General features: G+C 39.7%; 1 protein-coding gene across 11 annotated transcripts in view; it reads left to right on the top strand.

Annotated features, from left to right (window-relative positions):
- PHF21A (PHD finger protein 21A) overlaps nt 1–19,509 on the top strand; it is a 181,511-nt gene that overhangs the window by 117,287 nt on the left and 44,715 nt on the right. For all 11 annotated transcript variants that reach the window (XM_058527071.1, XM_058527063.1, XM_058527061.1 and 8 more), the window contains one exon: nt 14,627–14,830. In XM_058527071.1, coding sequence (XP_058383054.1) covers nt 14,627–14,830 — 204 coding nt within the window. The remainder of the gene's footprint in view (nt 1–14,626; nt 14,831–19,509) is intronic.

A 19,509-nucleotide genomic window follows, 5' to 3' on the forward strand; every position in this document is an offset into this window, starting at 1 on the left:
GCTGAAATTGCGGAATGAGTTTGTAGCACGAGGCAGGCCTGCCCAGCAGCAGGTTGATTTGCACCGTGAGACAAGCAGCACACATAAACAGATGGTCCAGCAGTGAGTCAGGCGACAGGTCCCGAGCAGGTAGAATGCCTTTTGCCTGATTCTTAACATGGTTACAGAGAGTGGAATTTTAATTTGTCTGCCACTCTTAAAACTGAAAGACAAGGACTTAGTGAGAGAAATTCTATTCATTGGGAAATGAAAAATGTACATTATTAGACAGAAGAGAAATCTGACCGTCAGTGGATCTGGACATTGACAAACCAACATTTTCAGGAGCTGCTTCCTATAGGCGCGGACTGGCTTTATCTTTTGGCATATGGTCATTCAACATCATTATGCTGAATGCTTCAGCGTGTAAGGTGCAGCAAGAAAATATTAAAATTATGTCTTTGATACTGGGTTTTAAAGAATTATGAACTATTTAGTTGCAAGCGTGAATCTGATATTTGGCTTAAGAAAAGCATTTTTTAAAAGGATACCATGGTGGTGTCATAAAAACATACAGTAACGTAGGTTTGTAATGGTATTAAGCAAAAGAAGAATATTAAGGGAAAAATCCTTCCATTTCATACATAAAGCCTAGAAAAAAAGAAGAGTGTACTTGACTTCCCAGATCTAATCATCCATCTTCAAAATGTAAATGTAAACAATCATTTCTCTGCCAAACACTTTCAGAAATACTAAGCATCTCATTAATTTTCAAAAACAAGATTTTGCTGTAGTTTATATCTCTAGAAAAGTGTTTTAAATATAACATTTCATGAAGGAAATGCTGTACCACTTGAGTTCCTATACTTTAATTCTCTGGTTACCGAATTACAGTTACCGTAGACCAGGGTCCTTAGTGCATCATTTGCCAAAGACAGTGAGTTAGTAGCATTGTCAGGATTGTCAGGATACCTCTCGACCTTCCTTAGGTCACTGGGGTTAGGGATGTACCCAGAAGCACAAACCACCATGGTGGAAACCTTATTCTGAAATGTTGTGAGGGATGCGAATGCCATTGGTTAAGGCAAAGGTATAAATGCAGCTACCTTTTGTTTCCCAAATAATTGGGACCCTCTTCAAGATTAACTGTGGCAGCACCTACTTCCCAAACTGGCTTTCGTTTTATCTGCTCAGGCATGTGACACCTAGCCTTTGCTCAGGGTAGAAAAAGCACTAATCTACCTTTGTGCACATGTATTCCGGGCATTGCATTAAAAACTCCCGGAGAATGCATTATTAATGGAATAGGTCTCTGTCTCTCTCAAAAAGGGAAATCATTTATGTGGCCACTATCAAGAAGGATAGAGATAGACTTAGTGCTAGTTCTCAACCAATTTTTTTAGAAGAGTTATTGAGAGATACGAAGGGAGAAATACTTTAGCAAGTAAATTACCTTCACAACATGCAGCTTGTAGACACCAATGTGATCTAATTGTAATATAGATCACCCTGTGATTGTGTCACCCTGTAAGCTGTAGTATATTGAGTACATTTCTTATAAGATACCACATTATCAACAGTTAGAAAAATAATAATAAATTTGGAGTTTTAATATTGTAAAGATTCTCAGGAGATTTTCAAATCACTTTTGGTTTAAATAAGCTCCCATCGTCTGTTTGCTGGTTTCCAGCTTTGTGTTTGGGGTTTGTTTTTGTCTACACGTGTATAATTGAGCTGCATATGTGTGCCAGTGAATGAAGGAGCTGCGGGGCTGCGTTCGCTTCTGCTTGAGTCTGCAGTATTCAAGTGTTCCTTTTGTTGCCTGTGCTGGTCTTGCAGCCTATGTCGAGCCTTATCAAATGCAGCCAGTTGGTGCTGCTGGTATGAAAGCACAGGGGAGCTCTCATGTGGAAGGTTAATGGAGTGTAATTATAAAGAAAAATGAACTGCTCAACCACTCTATCTCACTCGACCTGTACCAAGAGTGACAAGTGCTCTGATCTTTTGTAAACCCCGGAGCAGAGGTTTAACCATCTAAAATTATGACAGTGTAACTGTCACCCAAACAAACACCCTGTGAAGTATAGGTATGCACCCCTGGGTAGGAATGATCCCTTCCTGTTACAGGGAGTCTCAGGAAAGGAGCACCTTCAGCCACCAAGAAAAGCTGCTTGTTAAACATTGTACCTTTGTGTCACTTCTTCTTTTCCACTCAATTTGTTCCATTTTTCTTTTCCTAAAGATGCTTTCTCCCCTCTGATTAGTGGCAAGGCTGACAGCCTGCACACGAATAGGTCCATTCCTCTGTATCCCTTGGACAACAAATATCCTTGCTTTCTCCACGCAAGTCCATCATACTTGCCCTCACAGCCATCCTTAAGTCAACTGGGTTCTTTTAAAGTGGGTGGAAACAAGCGTCTCTCCTCGTTCTTAGCATCTAAGCAGAGTAGGCTTTAGGAAGCTCAAGTACCGTCGGGCAGGACTTTTTCCCAGGATCCCTGTGTAGCTTAGAGATTACATACATTTCTGTGGGCTCAAGATGGAGTTAGATCCTTATGTCCTTTGGTGGAAAATATCACAGGAAATATTTAGTAAGGAAAACTGCAGTGGGAGGAACAAGGACAGAGAAGGACCAAAGAGACATTTAAAGGGTGTGATGACTAGACAAATCTGTGTCACTAGTGTGTCACATTGCCCGTGAATGTTGCAGAGTCGCCCTGCTACTGGAACATTTGAAGGGTAAGCAGAGCTGGGTTGCGGAGCTGGGTAGATTGAGTGCCTTTGCCAGCTCAGCACAGAGTTGAAATAAGGTGTTGCAGAATGATGCAACAGCAGACCCCCTGACATCTTGTTCTTACCTAGTCTAAAACATAACCACTCTCTGCAAGACTGTGCTGCCCACTGAGATAAGTAAATTCAGCATCACATACATTAGGCCTGGGGAGACTAAGCAGAAGTGATGGCTGTGTCACTTGCACAGCAGTCTTATTGACTGAGCCCTGGTCTTGTGTGATGGGTGGGGGAGGGGCAGCCAGGATTCCTAGAAGCAGCTCTGAAAGTGGGGAGGCTGACTTTAAAACCTCTCTGTGTGGTTTATCATGTTCTTTCCCCAACCCCTTTGCCTATGGGTTTTGATCATCTGTGCTCTATTTTAAAAGCAAAATAGGTGTATAGTTTTTATGGCGGTAAGGTAAATCTGTTAGAAAATAAAGATTTTGAATCCAGCTTTATATGTGGCTGGTATGTAAAGTTTGCTGTGATTTACTCCTTTAAAAACCCACTGGAACCCAACATTTTACCAGTCTAAATGTTGCCAGCATCCATTCCATTTATTAAATTGAAGTCATTGTTCCAGAATTGAAGTTTTTGGCTGGAAGTGGAAGGTTAGCAGCAGAATCTTAAAACTGTCCATCATACTCCACAGATGAGGAAGCATAGCATTCTTGTTGGATTTACTCCAGCGTGGATCCCTGCTCAGCTGCCAGAGAAAATATCTTTGATGACAGAAGTACAGTCGCTCTGGCAGTTTGGAGCAAGTTATCCAGCACTGCCCAGTCCCTTTAAGAACACTCCCAGCCCTTCCTAGTGCTCAGAGCAGTTTATAGGAGATTTGCCTCAGAATGGGCCCGATTGGTGTGATTTGCTCCTCTCTCGTCTCTTGAGCTGTCCATGCCTCATCTCCGGGTGTCCCGTGTCCCAGCTTGACTGTACCCTCTGGCTCCTCTTCTGGTTGGCCCCTTCAGTTTGTTGCACAAGTTACTCTTCTTCCTTGGCTCTGTCTTTGTTTCCTGGCAGTTTGCTGTGTCTAGAGACTGGTGTCCAGCAAAGGACATCTCTCCCCACCCCAGTATCCTCCACATTCAGTCGGTCCGCTTGGAGATCCCCCAGCCTCCTGTCAGCCCCACAAGTGCTGGCTCCGACAAACGAGCTCCAGCTCTTGGTTCAGTGAACAGAGCTCATTCAAACTAGATTTCCAGAGGATGGGATTCCATATTCTAGTGCCCGTTTGATGATTAGGTAACTGGGTGACTTTTGGTTGATCATCAGGCACCACCTGCCTCAGTTTCCCTGTCTGAATCCATGACAATTGCCTTAATCCACCCTGCACAGTTGTGAGAATCTTATTTGATGAGACAGTGTGGAAATTTACAAGTGGAAAGTTCCGTATAAACGTACGCTTACTTAAGCTGAAAAATCCCACTGTTAAGGAAATATTTGTGGAAAATGGTACCATCATATTTTCACGTGGGGTTCACTCAGAAAGTAGGACTCTTGAAAAATTATTAAATAATCTATATGTTTATAACATGACTTCTTTTTTTCTTAATCATGTAAATTAAGTGATTTTTGAGAAATCTGAGTACTCAGAAACGAGAACCAGTAAAGTGTAGGAGATGTTTCTAGTGTTCTGGTTGGATTCCAAATCTGATGATTAGTTTTTGCTCACTGTAATTCCCTGGACAGCTTCAACAAGGTAGTTTTCATCTTTCTGACCTCTATGATGCGGCTGTTTAAACAGCTGCTTTCTTCAGCGCTAGAGGCGGCTGTGGGTCAGTGGCAGAGAAACTGACTCCAGTTCATTCTTACGTCAGTGTTACATGATGGGGAGGGGGTTAAATGATCTGTCAGGTACTTTAAGCTATTTTGATAAAAATTGGCACAATTATGGAACATATTATTACTAAATTTTTCATTCTTTTATATTTTGTGTATAATTGTCTGTCTTCTATATTCAAATATTTTATCTCACCATATTCTTCTCAGTACCCATTGATTACTTGCTTTTTATGTCTGTGCTCCTTCCCGCTAAAGTCACACCCAGGCCCTTCCCAATGGTAAGATTTCAGTTAACCAGAAAGCCATTTGAATTTTCTGGTTATCTGAAATCCTTTGAGACTCACCTCCTGTTGTTGAAAAATGTTCTAAGTAATGGCTGATTCCTCTCCTGGTAACTGCAGTTCAGTGAATATAATTACTGTGTAGGGGTTGAAAACTGGTAGCCCGTGGGCTTAATCTAACCAGCAAAGCTATTTTGTTTGACTCACAGGGTTAAAAGCACTTCTTACACCGGTGCCTGTAGACAGGGTGCTCCCTCTCCGTTTGACCTCAGTCTCCGTCACTCCATTATCTCATGGCTGGCTTGCGTCATTCACCTACGTTACCTGCCTGACTCCAGTTCATGGGAATTTTCAATCCCTGAATGAAACTATTCTTTAATGATTTAGCTTCTTTGTAGTGTGTCAAGATCATCATTATCATTTGTTTTCTGGGTGCAGTGCTTATAGAAGTAGAAAGTGTAGATCAAGAGATTGTATTCTTGCTGTTCAGAGATTCACAGAATTTTAAGCAGGAGAGAATGTTGAAGACTGAGTGGTGAAGCTGAGACCAAGATCGGGTAAATAATTTATCCAAAGTCACAAACCTAGCTTAGTGACAGATATGGGATTAGACCCCAGATTTCTTTTTTCTTTTTTTTTTTTAAAGATTTTGTTTATTTATTTTTTTCCCCCAAAGCCCCAGTAGATAGTTGTGTGTCATAGCTGCACATCCTTCTAGTTGCTGTATGTGGGACGCGGCCTCAGCATGGCCGGAGAAGCGGTGCATCAGTGCACGCCCGGATCCGAACCCGGGCCGCCAGCAGCGGAGCGCGCGCACTCAACCGCTAAGCCACGGGGCCGGCCCAAGACCCCAGATTTCTTGACCCTTGGTATTGTTTCTGCTGCACAATACTGCCTTTCTACTTATTTTTCCTAAAAGCAGAATGGAGGGGGATGTATATATATAAAATTAAGGTTTTTTTTTACTAGGTTTGTTATGTTATGTAGTATATAGATGTGAAGGTTCCAGGTCCTTACCAGCAAGTAAAATACTGGGGGATGGAGGGTGGGAGGGGATATGGTATTAGATATCAGGAGCTAGAACTACAAAGTCTGACTCTACCTGAGTCAGACTTGAGACCTAGTGTCAAGTCGCTTAGATGCTCAGAGCCTCAGTGCCCCATCTGGCAGGTAATATCTATCTGATATTATTGCTGTTGTTTTTATTGTAACCATTATAGAACTCAGCAGCTGCCACATTAGACTGTGTCTGAAAATCGAGAGACTACTTTGGTATATTCAGACAATGGAATATAATTCAGTGCTAAAAAGAATGAGCTATCAAGCCATGAAAAGACATGGAGGAACCTTAAATGCATGTTACTAAGTGAAAGAAGCCAGTCTGAAAAGACTATCTACTGTATGATTCCAACTATATGACATTCTGGAAAAGGCAAAATTATGGAGATAATAAAATGGTCCGTGGTTGCCATGGGTTGGGGGGAGGGAGATAGACAGAGCACAGAGGATTTTTAGGGCAGTGAAACTATTCCATATGATACTACAATGGTGGATACATGTCATTAGACATTTGTCAAAACCCATAGAATGTACAACATTAAGAGTGAATCCTAGTGTAAACTATGGATTTGGGGTGATAATGATGTGTCAATGTAGGTTTATCAGTTTTAACAAATGTACCATTGTGGTGGGGATGTTGATAGTGAGGAAGGCTGTGGGTGGGGTGCAAGGAGTGTATGGGAATTCTCTGTCCTTTCCACTCAATTTTGCTGTGAACTTAAAACTACTCTAAAAAATAGACTGTTTTTTAAAAAATCAGGAAACTAACCTTATGTTCAGTACAGTGTCCTCTTCTCTCTGAGCCTGCACCTCAGTCATTTTGTTGGATGTGAAAGCTGGAGAACAAACAGTATAGTAAAAGAGTGAGCTCTACCTTCAGTACTAAGAAGTATGCTAAAAGAAGATAAAAATGACAAATCACTTCTACTGCGGGCATTCCATCTTTTCTAAAACTTGGAGTATGTGTGTGTGTGTGTGTAAGACTTTAAATATTCGTATAGAGATTTGTAGATTGGATTTAGTGATTTTCATAGCCTGTGAACAATGTTTTTCTTCACACTTAGGATTTAATAAAATAGTTAAATTTGTAACCAAATGCTTTTTATTCATTAAGAGATTATTCATGCTTTTCTTCTATATTGCTGGATCTCTGTCTGTCTTTAATAAAATTTCTGGTATTGACAATTTGAAACAAAAAAGCAAGCCTGCTTTGAAATTCCGAAAGATGAGTTCAGATTTCTTCTGTCTCTGATGCAGAAAACTCAGACTACATACAGAGTAGCGCAAATCATCCTTTTTCACGTGTCTTGGAAGATCCAATCCCTCGCAGTTAACCATCCCTCATCTTGGCAGCCTACGTAGGTGATGGAATTGCTTCTTCTGTGTTATTTTATGTGGGGTCTTGTCAGAAAGTAAATTTGTAACACTGTTCATTTTTCTCTTTAAGAGATTATAACAAATATTGGTGGTAAATTAAACTACTGAAATAGTAAATATTTTGTGAAATTAAGAGAAACTCAGTAGCTTTGGAATCTTTTTTAATCTATGTGTTTATGCTGTTACAGTCGATGATCAAGAGTGTTGTTCAAGATGTACTTTTGTTAAGATACTTCCCAATTCAAAATGTCAGTGTTTAGTGACTTATAAGACTTACTTTTGTTTAAATGAAGGAAAATATTACATTTCATCATAGAATATTATCTACCTGATGTATCCTGCCTGACTGAGTATATCAATTCTAATACTATTGTCTGTCTTTTTCTCTCTTTTAAGAAAAAACTGCAGAATTGAGAATTGTTAAAAGATATCTTTGCCTTTGGAAATGATTGATCCGTGTCTTACTATGTTTATTCTGCATAGCATTTGGTTAAATAATCTATTATATTTACCTCTTCCAGCATCTGATTCTGTCTTGTGTTTCTGTGAAAAGAGGGCTTCCTACAATATCTCAGATTGTACCCAGGGCTTGGAGTAGGCAAAACAACCTGTTTTATTTGAGCAGTGTTCCATAAAATGTTAGAGGTTTTTGGTTTTGTTCCCCATTTTAAGATCATTACTGTGCTTAAATTGTATTTTCATATCCAACTTGTCAGGGACAGCTCCTGTGCAGCCATCTCCAATCATAATTCTTTTGTGAGGAAAACCACAGCAGCTTCAGGGCAGAGCAGTGAGAGAGTTTCTGTAGTGTATGGGATAACTCTGACATTAACAGGGCACTGCTGCCTTTTAAGTTGTGGGGTAGAACCGTGGAATGATGAATGACAAGCTGGTGGTGTGTGCAGGTCTGTAACAGATAGTTACAGAGGGGTGTGCATTTTGCTGAGCTGGAGCTTAATTTACAAATTAATAGCCTCTGTATCGTATCTCATTGTGGTACAAACACAACGATTCAGGCACTTTTTTATATTAGCAAGCAGCTAAGTTGTGCAGGTTATAAATGGTTCTTATGTTTTTTTCTGCTGTCCTCTTTACTACAAAGACCCTACAAAGACTAGGGTCTTTGCTGGGTCAGGTTACATTTAAATTGGACGTCTATTTTAGGCATTCAGAATATGGCCCTGAACCACTATAGAGGTATAAGAAATCTGGGCTGTACCTAGATTTCTACACAGGGAAATATTCTCTAGTGTGTTTGATTTCTGAGATAAAAAGACAACAGGTAGCATTCTCTTTCTTAATCCTGCTTCTTTTGGTGATTCTCGTTTAAAAAAAAAAAACATAGTTTAAATTAACATAAAAATGTTTGATCAGATGTTAAAAATCAAGTGATTGAAATATAATTGACATTGGAAATGAAAGTCACATTTAGTTAGCTGTTTCACTGAGTTAAAAATTCATACTATACAAATTGTATTATCCACTGGTTGTCGTCCCTATTTTCACTGTGCCCTTAATAGTTTGCTAAGCACTCCCTCCCATTAATTCATTTCATCCTCGACATTTTTATGAAGCAAGCAGGGCAGCGTAGCTTAGTGCTTCAAAGAAACGTAGAGAACTTAAACGTAAGCCAGCTGGGTTCTGATTTGGGCTTCCTTTGTTTTTTATTATAGAGAAATATGTTACAACCACCATTCCCAGCACGCAGTGCTCTCTTTTAGTCCATCTCTGTAGTTACACTACTTTGCTCTAGCATCTGGGTGTGTTATATATCGGAGAACTGTAGTTCTGCAGGGACCACATCTCTCTTGAGTACAACAGCTACACTCTTTCTTGTTGGATGCAAATTAAAGGCAGTCCCCAGGTTCTTAGAAGGGTCCCTAGGTTTAGGCAAGGTTTGACTATATAGTAGTCTTAGCAGTCTTTTATAGTCATGCATAAGGAGCTGGGGGAAGGTGTGGTTGAGTTTACCTATTAACAGCGTGAATGAACTAAATAAGAAATATGTAAACTGCATTTCAATCAGGCTCTCAAATAAAGGGTCTAATCCCCTGTGGAGATGGAATATAAATCCCACTGATATGAATAAAAGGTCTAATCTCCTGTGGAGATGGCATGTAAAACCAGTTGATGTAAATATCAGTGTGTGTGTGTCTGTGTGTGTGTGTGTGTGTTTGAAGGAAGAGTAAACCCCAAAGAATATTTTTTTAATTAAAAAAGTAAGTCAAAGTCTAATCAGTACCATGACATATACATTCTCCACCATCTGTTAAGCGTCCATGTAGAGAATTTTGAACTTTGTAAAAAAAAAACTCTAATAATTCCAACTGCTGCTGTTCCTTAATTCATTTATATTGTGCTGGACAGATTCCCTGACACCTTGCAGAGCTATAAAATAATAATCTATGTTCCCAACTCTGAGACCAAACAAATCCTCTTTAGTAGACAATATATACGGTTCACTGTATAAGATGAGGCTGTAGATACTGCTTCTATCAAACAGGTGGTATTTTTAAAGGGTGTATCCCTTTTAAAAAGGTTTAAAAAGGTTAGAAGCTATTTGTCTAATTCCAGCCCTGCAACTGAATATGGGAGAGTTTGGAGAAAACCTTCTAGTGCCTTACAAAACAAATCAACGTAATTATTTTTAGCTAAGTATATTTTTATAGCTGTTGCCACCAGTATTCCTCCTGCGCCTCCTCCTCTGTCAGAATTCTGTCCTGTGTGTCTCCCCTGGAACATTCCCTGTAATAACTTCATTGCATATTCACCCACTGAATTTCACTTATTGCATTAAGAAGGAGATTATTTTGAGTTTATTGCTTCTTTTCCCTGTGTTTTTGTTCATAAAATGGTGGAATCGTCACTTAATTTTCTGTTTCCTTTAAACAGCACATGCCTTTTACTCTGGATTGTAATTTGGTCATTAATGTTATGCCAGTAACACATACCTTATGCTGTAGAGGATAATTGTGTGGCAGATTCTGAAGACTTGTCATCATATCTCCTTTCTCTGTCTTCAGTGTTGATGAATATTAGTGTTGCTTATAAATGCGGGGGTTGAATTTGAGCCAGACAGTAGAAAGGTTTTTTTTTTCTCCTCTTTGGGTATATTCTGCCTTCATCAACAAATGTAAATTTCTCCACGTTAATTTTTCTGCACACAAAAAATTTAGTATCCCTGGTGTTACATTTGAACAATTGATGAGTCTAAAGACCTGGAAAGATTTTTCACTGCATTTTAAGTATGAAGATGGGTAAGATTTATTCTTGACTTTCTGGATTTGTGAAAAGTTGCAAGTCTGTATCAGCCTCTGGTATGAAGGGTGAAGTTTATATTTTCAGATTGTGTGGTTGATTTGTGGAGGAAGAAAGGATAATTTTTTAAGGCCATACTATGTAAGAAAATATCTGAGTGGATGTGGCCCTCTTGTAATTGATATAAAACAGATAATGAACACAAACAAGTTGAGTGACTGACTGTGGCAAAGCAGAGACTTGAAGGCACCAGCATCCACTTGTGGAGGGCAGGGCCTGTGCCTGGAGTTTCTTCTGAGAGAAGCTTTCTAAACTTTGCGTGCGGATTTGATGGGAATAAACTGGTGGCTTGATGGGAGGGGCGGGGGCTGTCCTGCCATCTCTCCATCTCCCTCCTGTATTGACCAAGGCATGGAACTTGAAATGATTGACTTAGCAGAAAAACGAACCTGATTTTCTGTTGAATTGGACCTACAGACTCCTGCATTTTTCTTTGGAGTCTGTCTCGCTGTCGTGTGAACACGTTGCTATGGTATTGCTGAATGTCACAATATTGAATAACAGTGACTGCCTGTCTCAGAAACGGTGACTTGAAGTGTCAGAGGCTCTGAACTCTTCTGCGTGAACAAGCCCTGATGAAACTGGTGATGCGCATGTCAGGGGAACCTGAGGCTGGGAATTACATGCTGCGTTCATGGAGCCCTTCTGGACAGACGGATTGAAGGGGGCGGGCCTAGCCATTCTGGACGCCTGGCTCGTTGGTCTCTTGTTTATAGGAAGTATATTAAGGAGAGAAGATGATAGGTTATTAACTTTTTCTCCCTCGCTTCTACCTTCATTCTTTCCAGCTTTTCGTTTCCTTTGTTTTTTTCCCCTCTTTTAACTCTCATTAACTTATTAGTGAATGACGAATGGCCAGTTTGTGAAACTTAGCCTTTTCTCAAAGCTGCAGGATAACGTTCCAAGATAATTAGCTACGTTTAAAGATCTCCTTTATATGTGACTAACACTGGAAATATCAAATTGTTTATGCCAGTATAATCTTCATTAATGACCAGCAGAACTCGTGATTTCTTTGTTTAAAACACATGATAGTAAAAGTAGAGGCTCACTTCCTGTGGAGACAAGAGGATACTTAAGAACTTTGCTTAATACCACACAGCTAAGATTTATGAAACATTATAGCTGTATTCTCTCACTGCCACCCAGGACCGGTACTGACCCGGATCGGGGTCCTGCTGGAGTTAATGTGACTGTTGTGTTTGCCAGAGCTGCAAGACTGAACTAGAACAAGACTAGATTTCGGGACTTAGAAAAGACAACTAATGCGCAGGACAACTCTCCTTTATTAGACAGTCCTTACAAGAGTGTGCGGGGCCTCTATACACCTAAGGGGCACCTCTACTGCAGAGCGCACCTAACCGTAGATGGTTCGTTTTCAAAGTGCAGTGATAGATACTTAAGTGACAGAAGGCATCACTGCTTCCCTTAAACCTTGATTTTTAAAAAACATTCCCAGACGTGCACAACTACACTCTTAGTGTCCTTCTAATCTGATGGTGAACACAGCAAGGAGCACAGGGCAGTGCATTTCTGAGCCGCACTCTGAAATACACCAGAGCCTTCTTTCAAAGAAAATTTTACCCAGCTCGTATGATATGACCCGTTTCTAATCTGCACAGCTCTCTCTCTTCTTTTTCCTTTTTTTTTAATCCTCCCAAGGACTGATATAAGTTTGAAAGTATTTTGATTGCCCCCCAACGTGCCCCCCCCCCCCCCCCCCCCCCCCCGCCCAGTTCCTTGGGCTTTGTTTCAGGCCCTGGGGAGGAACGGTTGTGAATGCGTTGTGACTCAGCGACTCTCACTTTCCCGATTCTGGTTCTGATTGGTCATCACCTTGCTCTAGCCATATGGCTGCAGAGTACTCTAGCCTGCATCCCTTTCTCGTTCTTTCCCCTACTGTTCCCTTCTGTTGTACATGACACTGGAAGTGGGTTCCGGGCTTTGTCTCTTGTTTCTAGTTTCCCCCAATTAGGCAGTAAGTAGGGGAGCACGCTGTATTTCCTAAGGAGGCTGTAGAGGAGAAAACACCCTGTCCTTTTGTGTCTGGTATAGTAATTATTGAGTTTTCTGTGCTGTTTTCGTTCAAAGTTTATTTTTTGGCAGGTGTCACATTTGTGTTGTATTATTTCCTCCTGGCTTCTCTCCTCCCCCTGATTTGAGCTGGGTTTTTTTGTAAAGGTTCTTGGAGTCCCTTTCTCTGGCTGCTGATGCTACACTTCAGCTAGATAGGTTTGATTAATGCTGGTGATGTTGGGGGAGGGGACTGAAAGCAACTCTAAATAATATTTGTTCAATGTCTGAATGTTCTGGCAGTCACCAAGCAATAACATCTACATATGATAGTCACGATTATGAGTACTGCCACCTACCTTCCCCTTCTCCTAAACTGTCAGTTCAATTACTCTGCCTTTTATAGTTGAGAAATAGTATTTTGAAGACTTGAAGGTTAATTTTTATAAGCATTTGATATTTTTAATTTGCATTTTTATTATTCTGCAGATGGTTTCTGCAAAGACTTTGGACTCTGCATCCTTTTTTTTTTTTTTTTTAATATTTAACTACTCAAAGAGGTAGTGCTAGGAGAGTTTAGAGCATAGCAGACTTTTTTCTCCAAAAAATTGGCTTTTATATGATATTTTCATTGCCTAAAAAGAATCAACAAGAAAAATATGAAAACTTCTCTCAAGAATGTATTTTGTATTGACTCAAAAGTTTTTAAAAATCCATTTTGTAAATATCTTTATGTTCAAATATGTTAAGCAAGTAACCTACAGGTCTAGATCCTTTGGAGAATATGTGCAATGAAGTTGGTTAGAATCAAAAGCTGGAATTGGAAAATCAACTTGGCCCTTATGGTTTCACTTAACCCTTTATTTAAAGATCTTCATTCACTTCTTTTTCTCTATTCCTAATCTATCTTAGAAAATAGCACTCTTTTTTTAATCAGAAATAACAAATCTTAGCTAGTGAAAATGTCTGAGAGGAGTGCTGCTTACACTTTCTTCCAGCCGCCGGGGCAGGAGAGTCAGAACCCACGTCTGACCCCAAATGGTTGTTATATGTTTATTCTCCGAGCATTTGCTGCTCTCTGGTCCATCACTTCACACATCATGTGAAGAGAACAAGGACATTTGCTAGGCTCAGAGGATAGTTGTGAACAAAATAAGTCTTTGCCTTCATGGGGCTAACATTCTATTGAAATGTATTGTTACAGTAATGAAGGTATCCAAATACACATTCTTCTCGGATTTGAATAAGGTGTACAAAATTCAAGAAACCTTAATTTTAAATTTTCATCCCGTGTAACTAAATCCCTACTCTGCCTAAACAGATGTATGCGTTTCCACAGATCCTATCCCAGCAAAGAAGTCCTGCTCATGAGTAACACATTTCAGTAATTGAGTGTCTCTTGTTTATATTGCATATTTCTGAGATCAAGCTTTCTTTGTTTAAAAGTCTGTTTAATGTTTGAAACTGAGATAGATACATGATGTTTGTTTGATTAACAAAAATTAGTATGGCTGGTATCTCTGTCATCAGATGCAAAAAGAAAAATGACTAGCAATACGCCAAGCACAGTTCTGAGTACTTTACCTGTAGCAGCTTGTTTGGTACTCGAAGGAACCCTAAGGATATTGTTAATCACGTCATTTTGCAGAACAGGAAATTGAGGCACGGGTAGGCTAAGTAAGTGGACCTGAAGTTTGAATTGAGGCGGTTCGTCTCCAGAGTCGTGTCTTCACTGCCATGCTGTGCTGACCTTCCAGCCTAGCATGCTGTTCTAAAAATAGTCAAGAAATCTGAGCTCTGCTTTGTGATTCTCATTAGCTTTTCTTCTCATCTGTGTGGCTCAGTTTCCCTTTGTATATAAAACGTCTCTTATGCCATTGGTTTCTCCTCATATGTTGAATCTGTAAATTTTAGACGTAGAGAGGTTTTAGGTTAAGCTAGTAACAAAAAAGATATCAGAGACATATAATTGCTGCATATTTTATACAGCTGACAGAACAATATTCTGACAGATCTTCTTTCTTTTTGTCTTCATTTGGTAGAAAAGAGTAGTTGAACAGCTACGGAAGAACCTGATAGTAAAGCAGGAACAACCAGACAAGTTCCAAATACAGCCGTTGCCACAGTCTGAAAACAAACTACAAACAGCACAGCAGCAGCCACTCCAGCAGCTCCAGCAGCAGCAGCAGTACCACCACCACCACGCCCAGTCGGCGGCGCCCTCTCCCAGCCTGACCGCTTCCCAGGTAGAAGTGTGGGCGGAGCCCTGCAGGCTCCGTGTTGTGGATTGAGTTGTTGTTGCTCAAGTAGAACTGGGTCCTGGTTCAGACTCGACTAAACTCAGCTAGCACTACATGAAAGCTATTTTGATTAGTTTTGTATACTGTAACTGGGACGAGAATCACTTGAAATTCGTTGGCAGAGGAACTAACATTACCAAGGAACAAACGTTAATGGTGTCCAAAGAAGAGGGGAAAGGTAGTCAGTGGCAAAGAAAAATTGCTTCTCGTATTAGAACAGAATTAAAGTCTTATTTTGAATTTCTGGAAGTATTTATTTGCACTTGTTCTAAAAGTCTGTGTGACTCGACCTCTTCTGGAATTGTTTTTCTGGAATTCTTAGCAATTAGGTGTGGAGATATTTCAGGATCAGTGCCCTTGGAACCAGGTAGAAAGAGGCATTCAGAAGGATGATATATTTCCATTATTCATAGAAACAACATATCCATTTCTAGGTCCATATTCATGAGAATATGAATCTGTTCTAATACACTGAAGGAAATCTGAAATGGAAGCTACGTCTGAGTGGAAGCTTAATAACATTCTAACTTGGTGGAGCTGTGCAAATGTTTTTACTAAAAAGGGCATTTAAACTAGTATATATGTGAGGATAACTAGGCAATCAAGATATACAAAAAGGACATATTTGGGAATGACAGTCGGTTAAGGAAATTGTTCAAGCTTAACCTGCATACACTTAGATGTAATGTGGGCATACCTTTTACAATGGGACAATTGCACGGTGGTTCTTGATCCTTGGGGGTCACAGACCCCTTTGTTAAAAGACTTTGTTAAAAGCTATGGATCCCCTCCCAGAAGAAATACACATTCACACCTGATACACTCATTTTTGCACATGATTTTTAGGACGTCGGGACCTTCTGAAACCTAAGCATGGACGCCTCTCACCCACCGACACCAAGTTTTCACTATATCTTTACACGTAGAGAAAAAGATGGTAGTTTACCTTGTTGTCACTGTTTATGGCCATTGGGCTGGTTCATATACGACATTCTGCAAGTGAAGAATGCATTACTTACAAAAATAGTAAAGATTATTAAAGATAGTTAACATTTAATAGGGGTTACTAAATACTGTACACTGGCACTCTCCTACGTGCTTTACTTATGTAACGTACACAATCCTCACCCCAAACTGTAATAAGGAAGGTATTATTACTATTATTATCTCTATTTTTTAGGAAAGAAAACTAGGGCCCAGAGAGATTAAGTAATTACCTAAAATCATGTAGGTAGTATGTGGTGGAGCCAAGATTTGAACCCAGATGTTCTGGCTGAAAAATCTATCCATTCACTACTTTTCTATACTGTCATACGACACCAAAGAAAGAAATCCTAACATTATATAAAATACCAAAGAAGGATCCCTGTTGTAAATCAGATAGCTAGAGCAGCCTACAAAATGTCTACCCTAATCTTCACCCCAAGGCTGTTTGGAAATGAGGCATTCAAACTGACGTCTAAAACCCCTGACAGGGTCTTATGTTTCTTCTGAAAGATTGCTTATCAGATTACTTTTGTTGGAGTTTTAAACAGAGTTGGATTAGGTTGTTCTCTTTCCAAAGTACAGTTTGATCGAAAGTGTTTACATGGAAGGAGTGTGGTAGAATTCACTGTTTCCTGGTACGTAAGGGTTTTCTCTCTTAACCCATGGAAACTTTCTGGTCAAGTAACATTCCACGTCACACAAATCGGAGAAAATACTTATCTAATACTTAGAATATCTGTGCTGTTTTGGGATGGTGATGGCGAGGGCCTGGGGCTATCCCCAAACAGTGTTGTGTGGCATCTCTCCATCTGTTAGCCCACCTGATATATTTACTTGATTTAGCTAAGCTTGTTTATATTATTTTGCTTTGTTTAATGTTAAAAGCCAAAAGATCCTCTAAGTTTTGGGGTTTTGTTTTTACAGTAAACTGTCAATCGGTGTTTCTTGGGCACTCTCCACGTGCTAGATTCTGGTATACAAAGAGGTAGTAATGGTTCCTGCCGAGAATCGGGTATACTATGATAATTATTTTCATTCATTCTGTAAATATTTATTGAGTCTCTACTATATGTAAGCATTGTGCTAGGCAACGTAGAGGATAGCTTCACAAAAAAGACAGAATTTCTGTCTTCAAGAATTTAAAAATAAAAAATTTAAAGAAGGAGGGAGGGGGGCCGGCCCGGTGGCGCAAGCGGTCAAGTGTGCACGCTCCGCTACGGCGGCCCGGGGTTTGCCAGTTCAGATCCCAGGCGCGCAGCGACACACTGCGTGGCAAGCCATGCTGTGGCGGCATCCCATATAAAGAGGAGGAAGATGGGCATGGATGTTAGCCCAGGGCCAGTCTTCCTCCGCAAAAAAAGAGGAGGATTGGCAGATGTTAGCACAGGGCTGATCTCCTCACAAAAAATAAATAAATAAATAAACAAACAAATAAGGAGAGGAAGATGCAAACAGCTAATAAAGAAGAGTAAAAGGAAAGTACCAGTAAAGAGCTGTGAACATACCAGAGGACAGAATAATTTTGACTAGAGGGATCAGAGAATGCTTCCTAAAGGAGGTGGCATTTGAGCAGGGGCTTGACGGATAGATGAGATTTCAGTGATAGAGCAGAGCACAAAGAGCATCAGAGGTGTACAGAACAGTGTGAACAAAAGCAGGGGGTCAAAAAAGTAAATGCATGCCCTGGAAAGCAAGGAGGCTGAGGTGGCTGGAGTGTGGATTCCAGGGAACGATGGAGAGGGAGATAAAGCTAGAGAGGTAGGAAGAGGCTAGCTTGGGGAAGCCTTCCAAGGCATGACAAAACTGGGGTTTTTGACAGTCATATGGAATCATTAAAGTTTCATGAGATCAAGGACAAAGGGGAGGTTGTATATGGCGTATATTACATATCTAAGTTCAGAAAAGAATAACTATTAAGTAGCAATCAGCGTGGGCAGGGAGGAGATGCTAGGAAGAGAAAGGTTTTTATTCTAAGTCAGATGATTAGCATACCAAGGCATGGGGGAGCGGGCAGGGGGACCACTTCCCTTTACTGAGTCAACTCCAGCTCATGCTCGTATGTATATTTTGAAATTTTTCCAATCTACCGGAATAAAAAGAAAGAACAGTTGAATGCAGGTATATCCTTCAACTTACGTTTACAACCCTGTCATTTTTAATGTTGTAGTACAAATGTAAAAATGCGTGCAGTTAATAAAACCAAACAGAAAATAAGCCCTTATAGAGAAAAAGGGGAGATTCTATTTGTAATTGTTTGAGTGTACAACAATGACTTTCCATTCAAAATTAAATGAAGAAAATAATCTAAAATAATGTGGAAGTTAATTAGACCCCATAGTTAATAATAATCTCTAAGTTCTGATTTGTACATTGGAATCCATCTGTTTTAAATCAATACCTTATGCTTTGCAGGTAAATAACAATAATTTAGCAAGAAAATAAATAAAAAGGATTTTGCTGTCAGTACTTCTTGTCATGTGTTTCTACATTAACTTTTAGTGCATGCAGTTTGGGTTTTGTCAGAATTAAAGAACCCCTTCATAAGATTTAATACCTATCCTTCTCAAACCATTCCAAAAAATAGAGGAAGATGGAACACTTCCTAACACATTCTGTGAGGCCAACATCACCCTGATACCAAAGCCAGACAAAGACAATACTAAGAAGGAAAACTATAGACCAATATCCCTGAAGAACGTAGATGCAAAAATCCTCAACAAAATATTGGCAAACCAAATACAGCAAGACATTAAAAAGATCATACACGACGATCAAGTGGGATTTATACCAGGGACACAGGGGTGGTTCAACATCCGCAAATCAATCAATGTGATACACCACAGTAACAAAACTAGGATTAAAAACTATATGATCATCTCAATAGATGCAGAGAAGGCATTTGACAAGATCCAACATCCATTTATGATAAAAACTCTCAACAAAATGGGTATGGAAGGAAAGTACCTTAACATAATAAAGGCCATATATGACAAACCCACAGCCAACATCATACTCAATGGGGATAAACTGAAAGCCATCCCTCTGAAAACAGGAACAAGACAAGGGTGCCCACTCTTGCCACTCTTATTCAACACAGTACTGGAGGTTCTGGCCAGAGCAATTAGGCAAGAAAAAGGAATAAAAGGAATACAAATAGGCGATGAAGAAGTGAAACTCTTGCTGTTTGCAGATGACACAATCTTATGTATAGAAAACCCTAAAGAATCCATTGGAAAACTATTAGAAATAATCAACAAGTGGCAGGGTACAAAATCAACTTACAGAAATCAGTTGCATTTTTGTATACCAACAACGAACTAACAGAAAGAGAACTCAAAAAGACAATCCCATTTAAAATTGCAACAAAAAGAATAAAATATCTAGGAATAAATTTAACCAAGGAAGTGAAAGATCTATACAATGAAAACTATAAGACATTATTGAGTGAAATCAGTGATGACATAAAGAAATGGAAAAATATTCCACGCACTTGGATTGGAAGAATAAACGTAGTTAAAATGTCCATACTACCTAAAGCAATCTACAGATTCAATGCAATCCCAATCAGAATCCCAAGGACATTCTTCACGGAATAGAACAAAGAATACTAAAATTCATATGGGGCAACAAAAGACCCT

This window comes from Diceros bicornis, chromosome 31, assembly GCF_020826845.1.
Source record: "Diceros bicornis minor isolate mBicDic1 chromosome 31, mDicBic1.mat.cur, whole genome shotgun sequence".
Classification (NCBI taxonomy): Eukaryota; Metazoa; Chordata; class Mammalia; order Perissodactyla; family Rhinocerotidae; genus Diceros; species Diceros bicornis.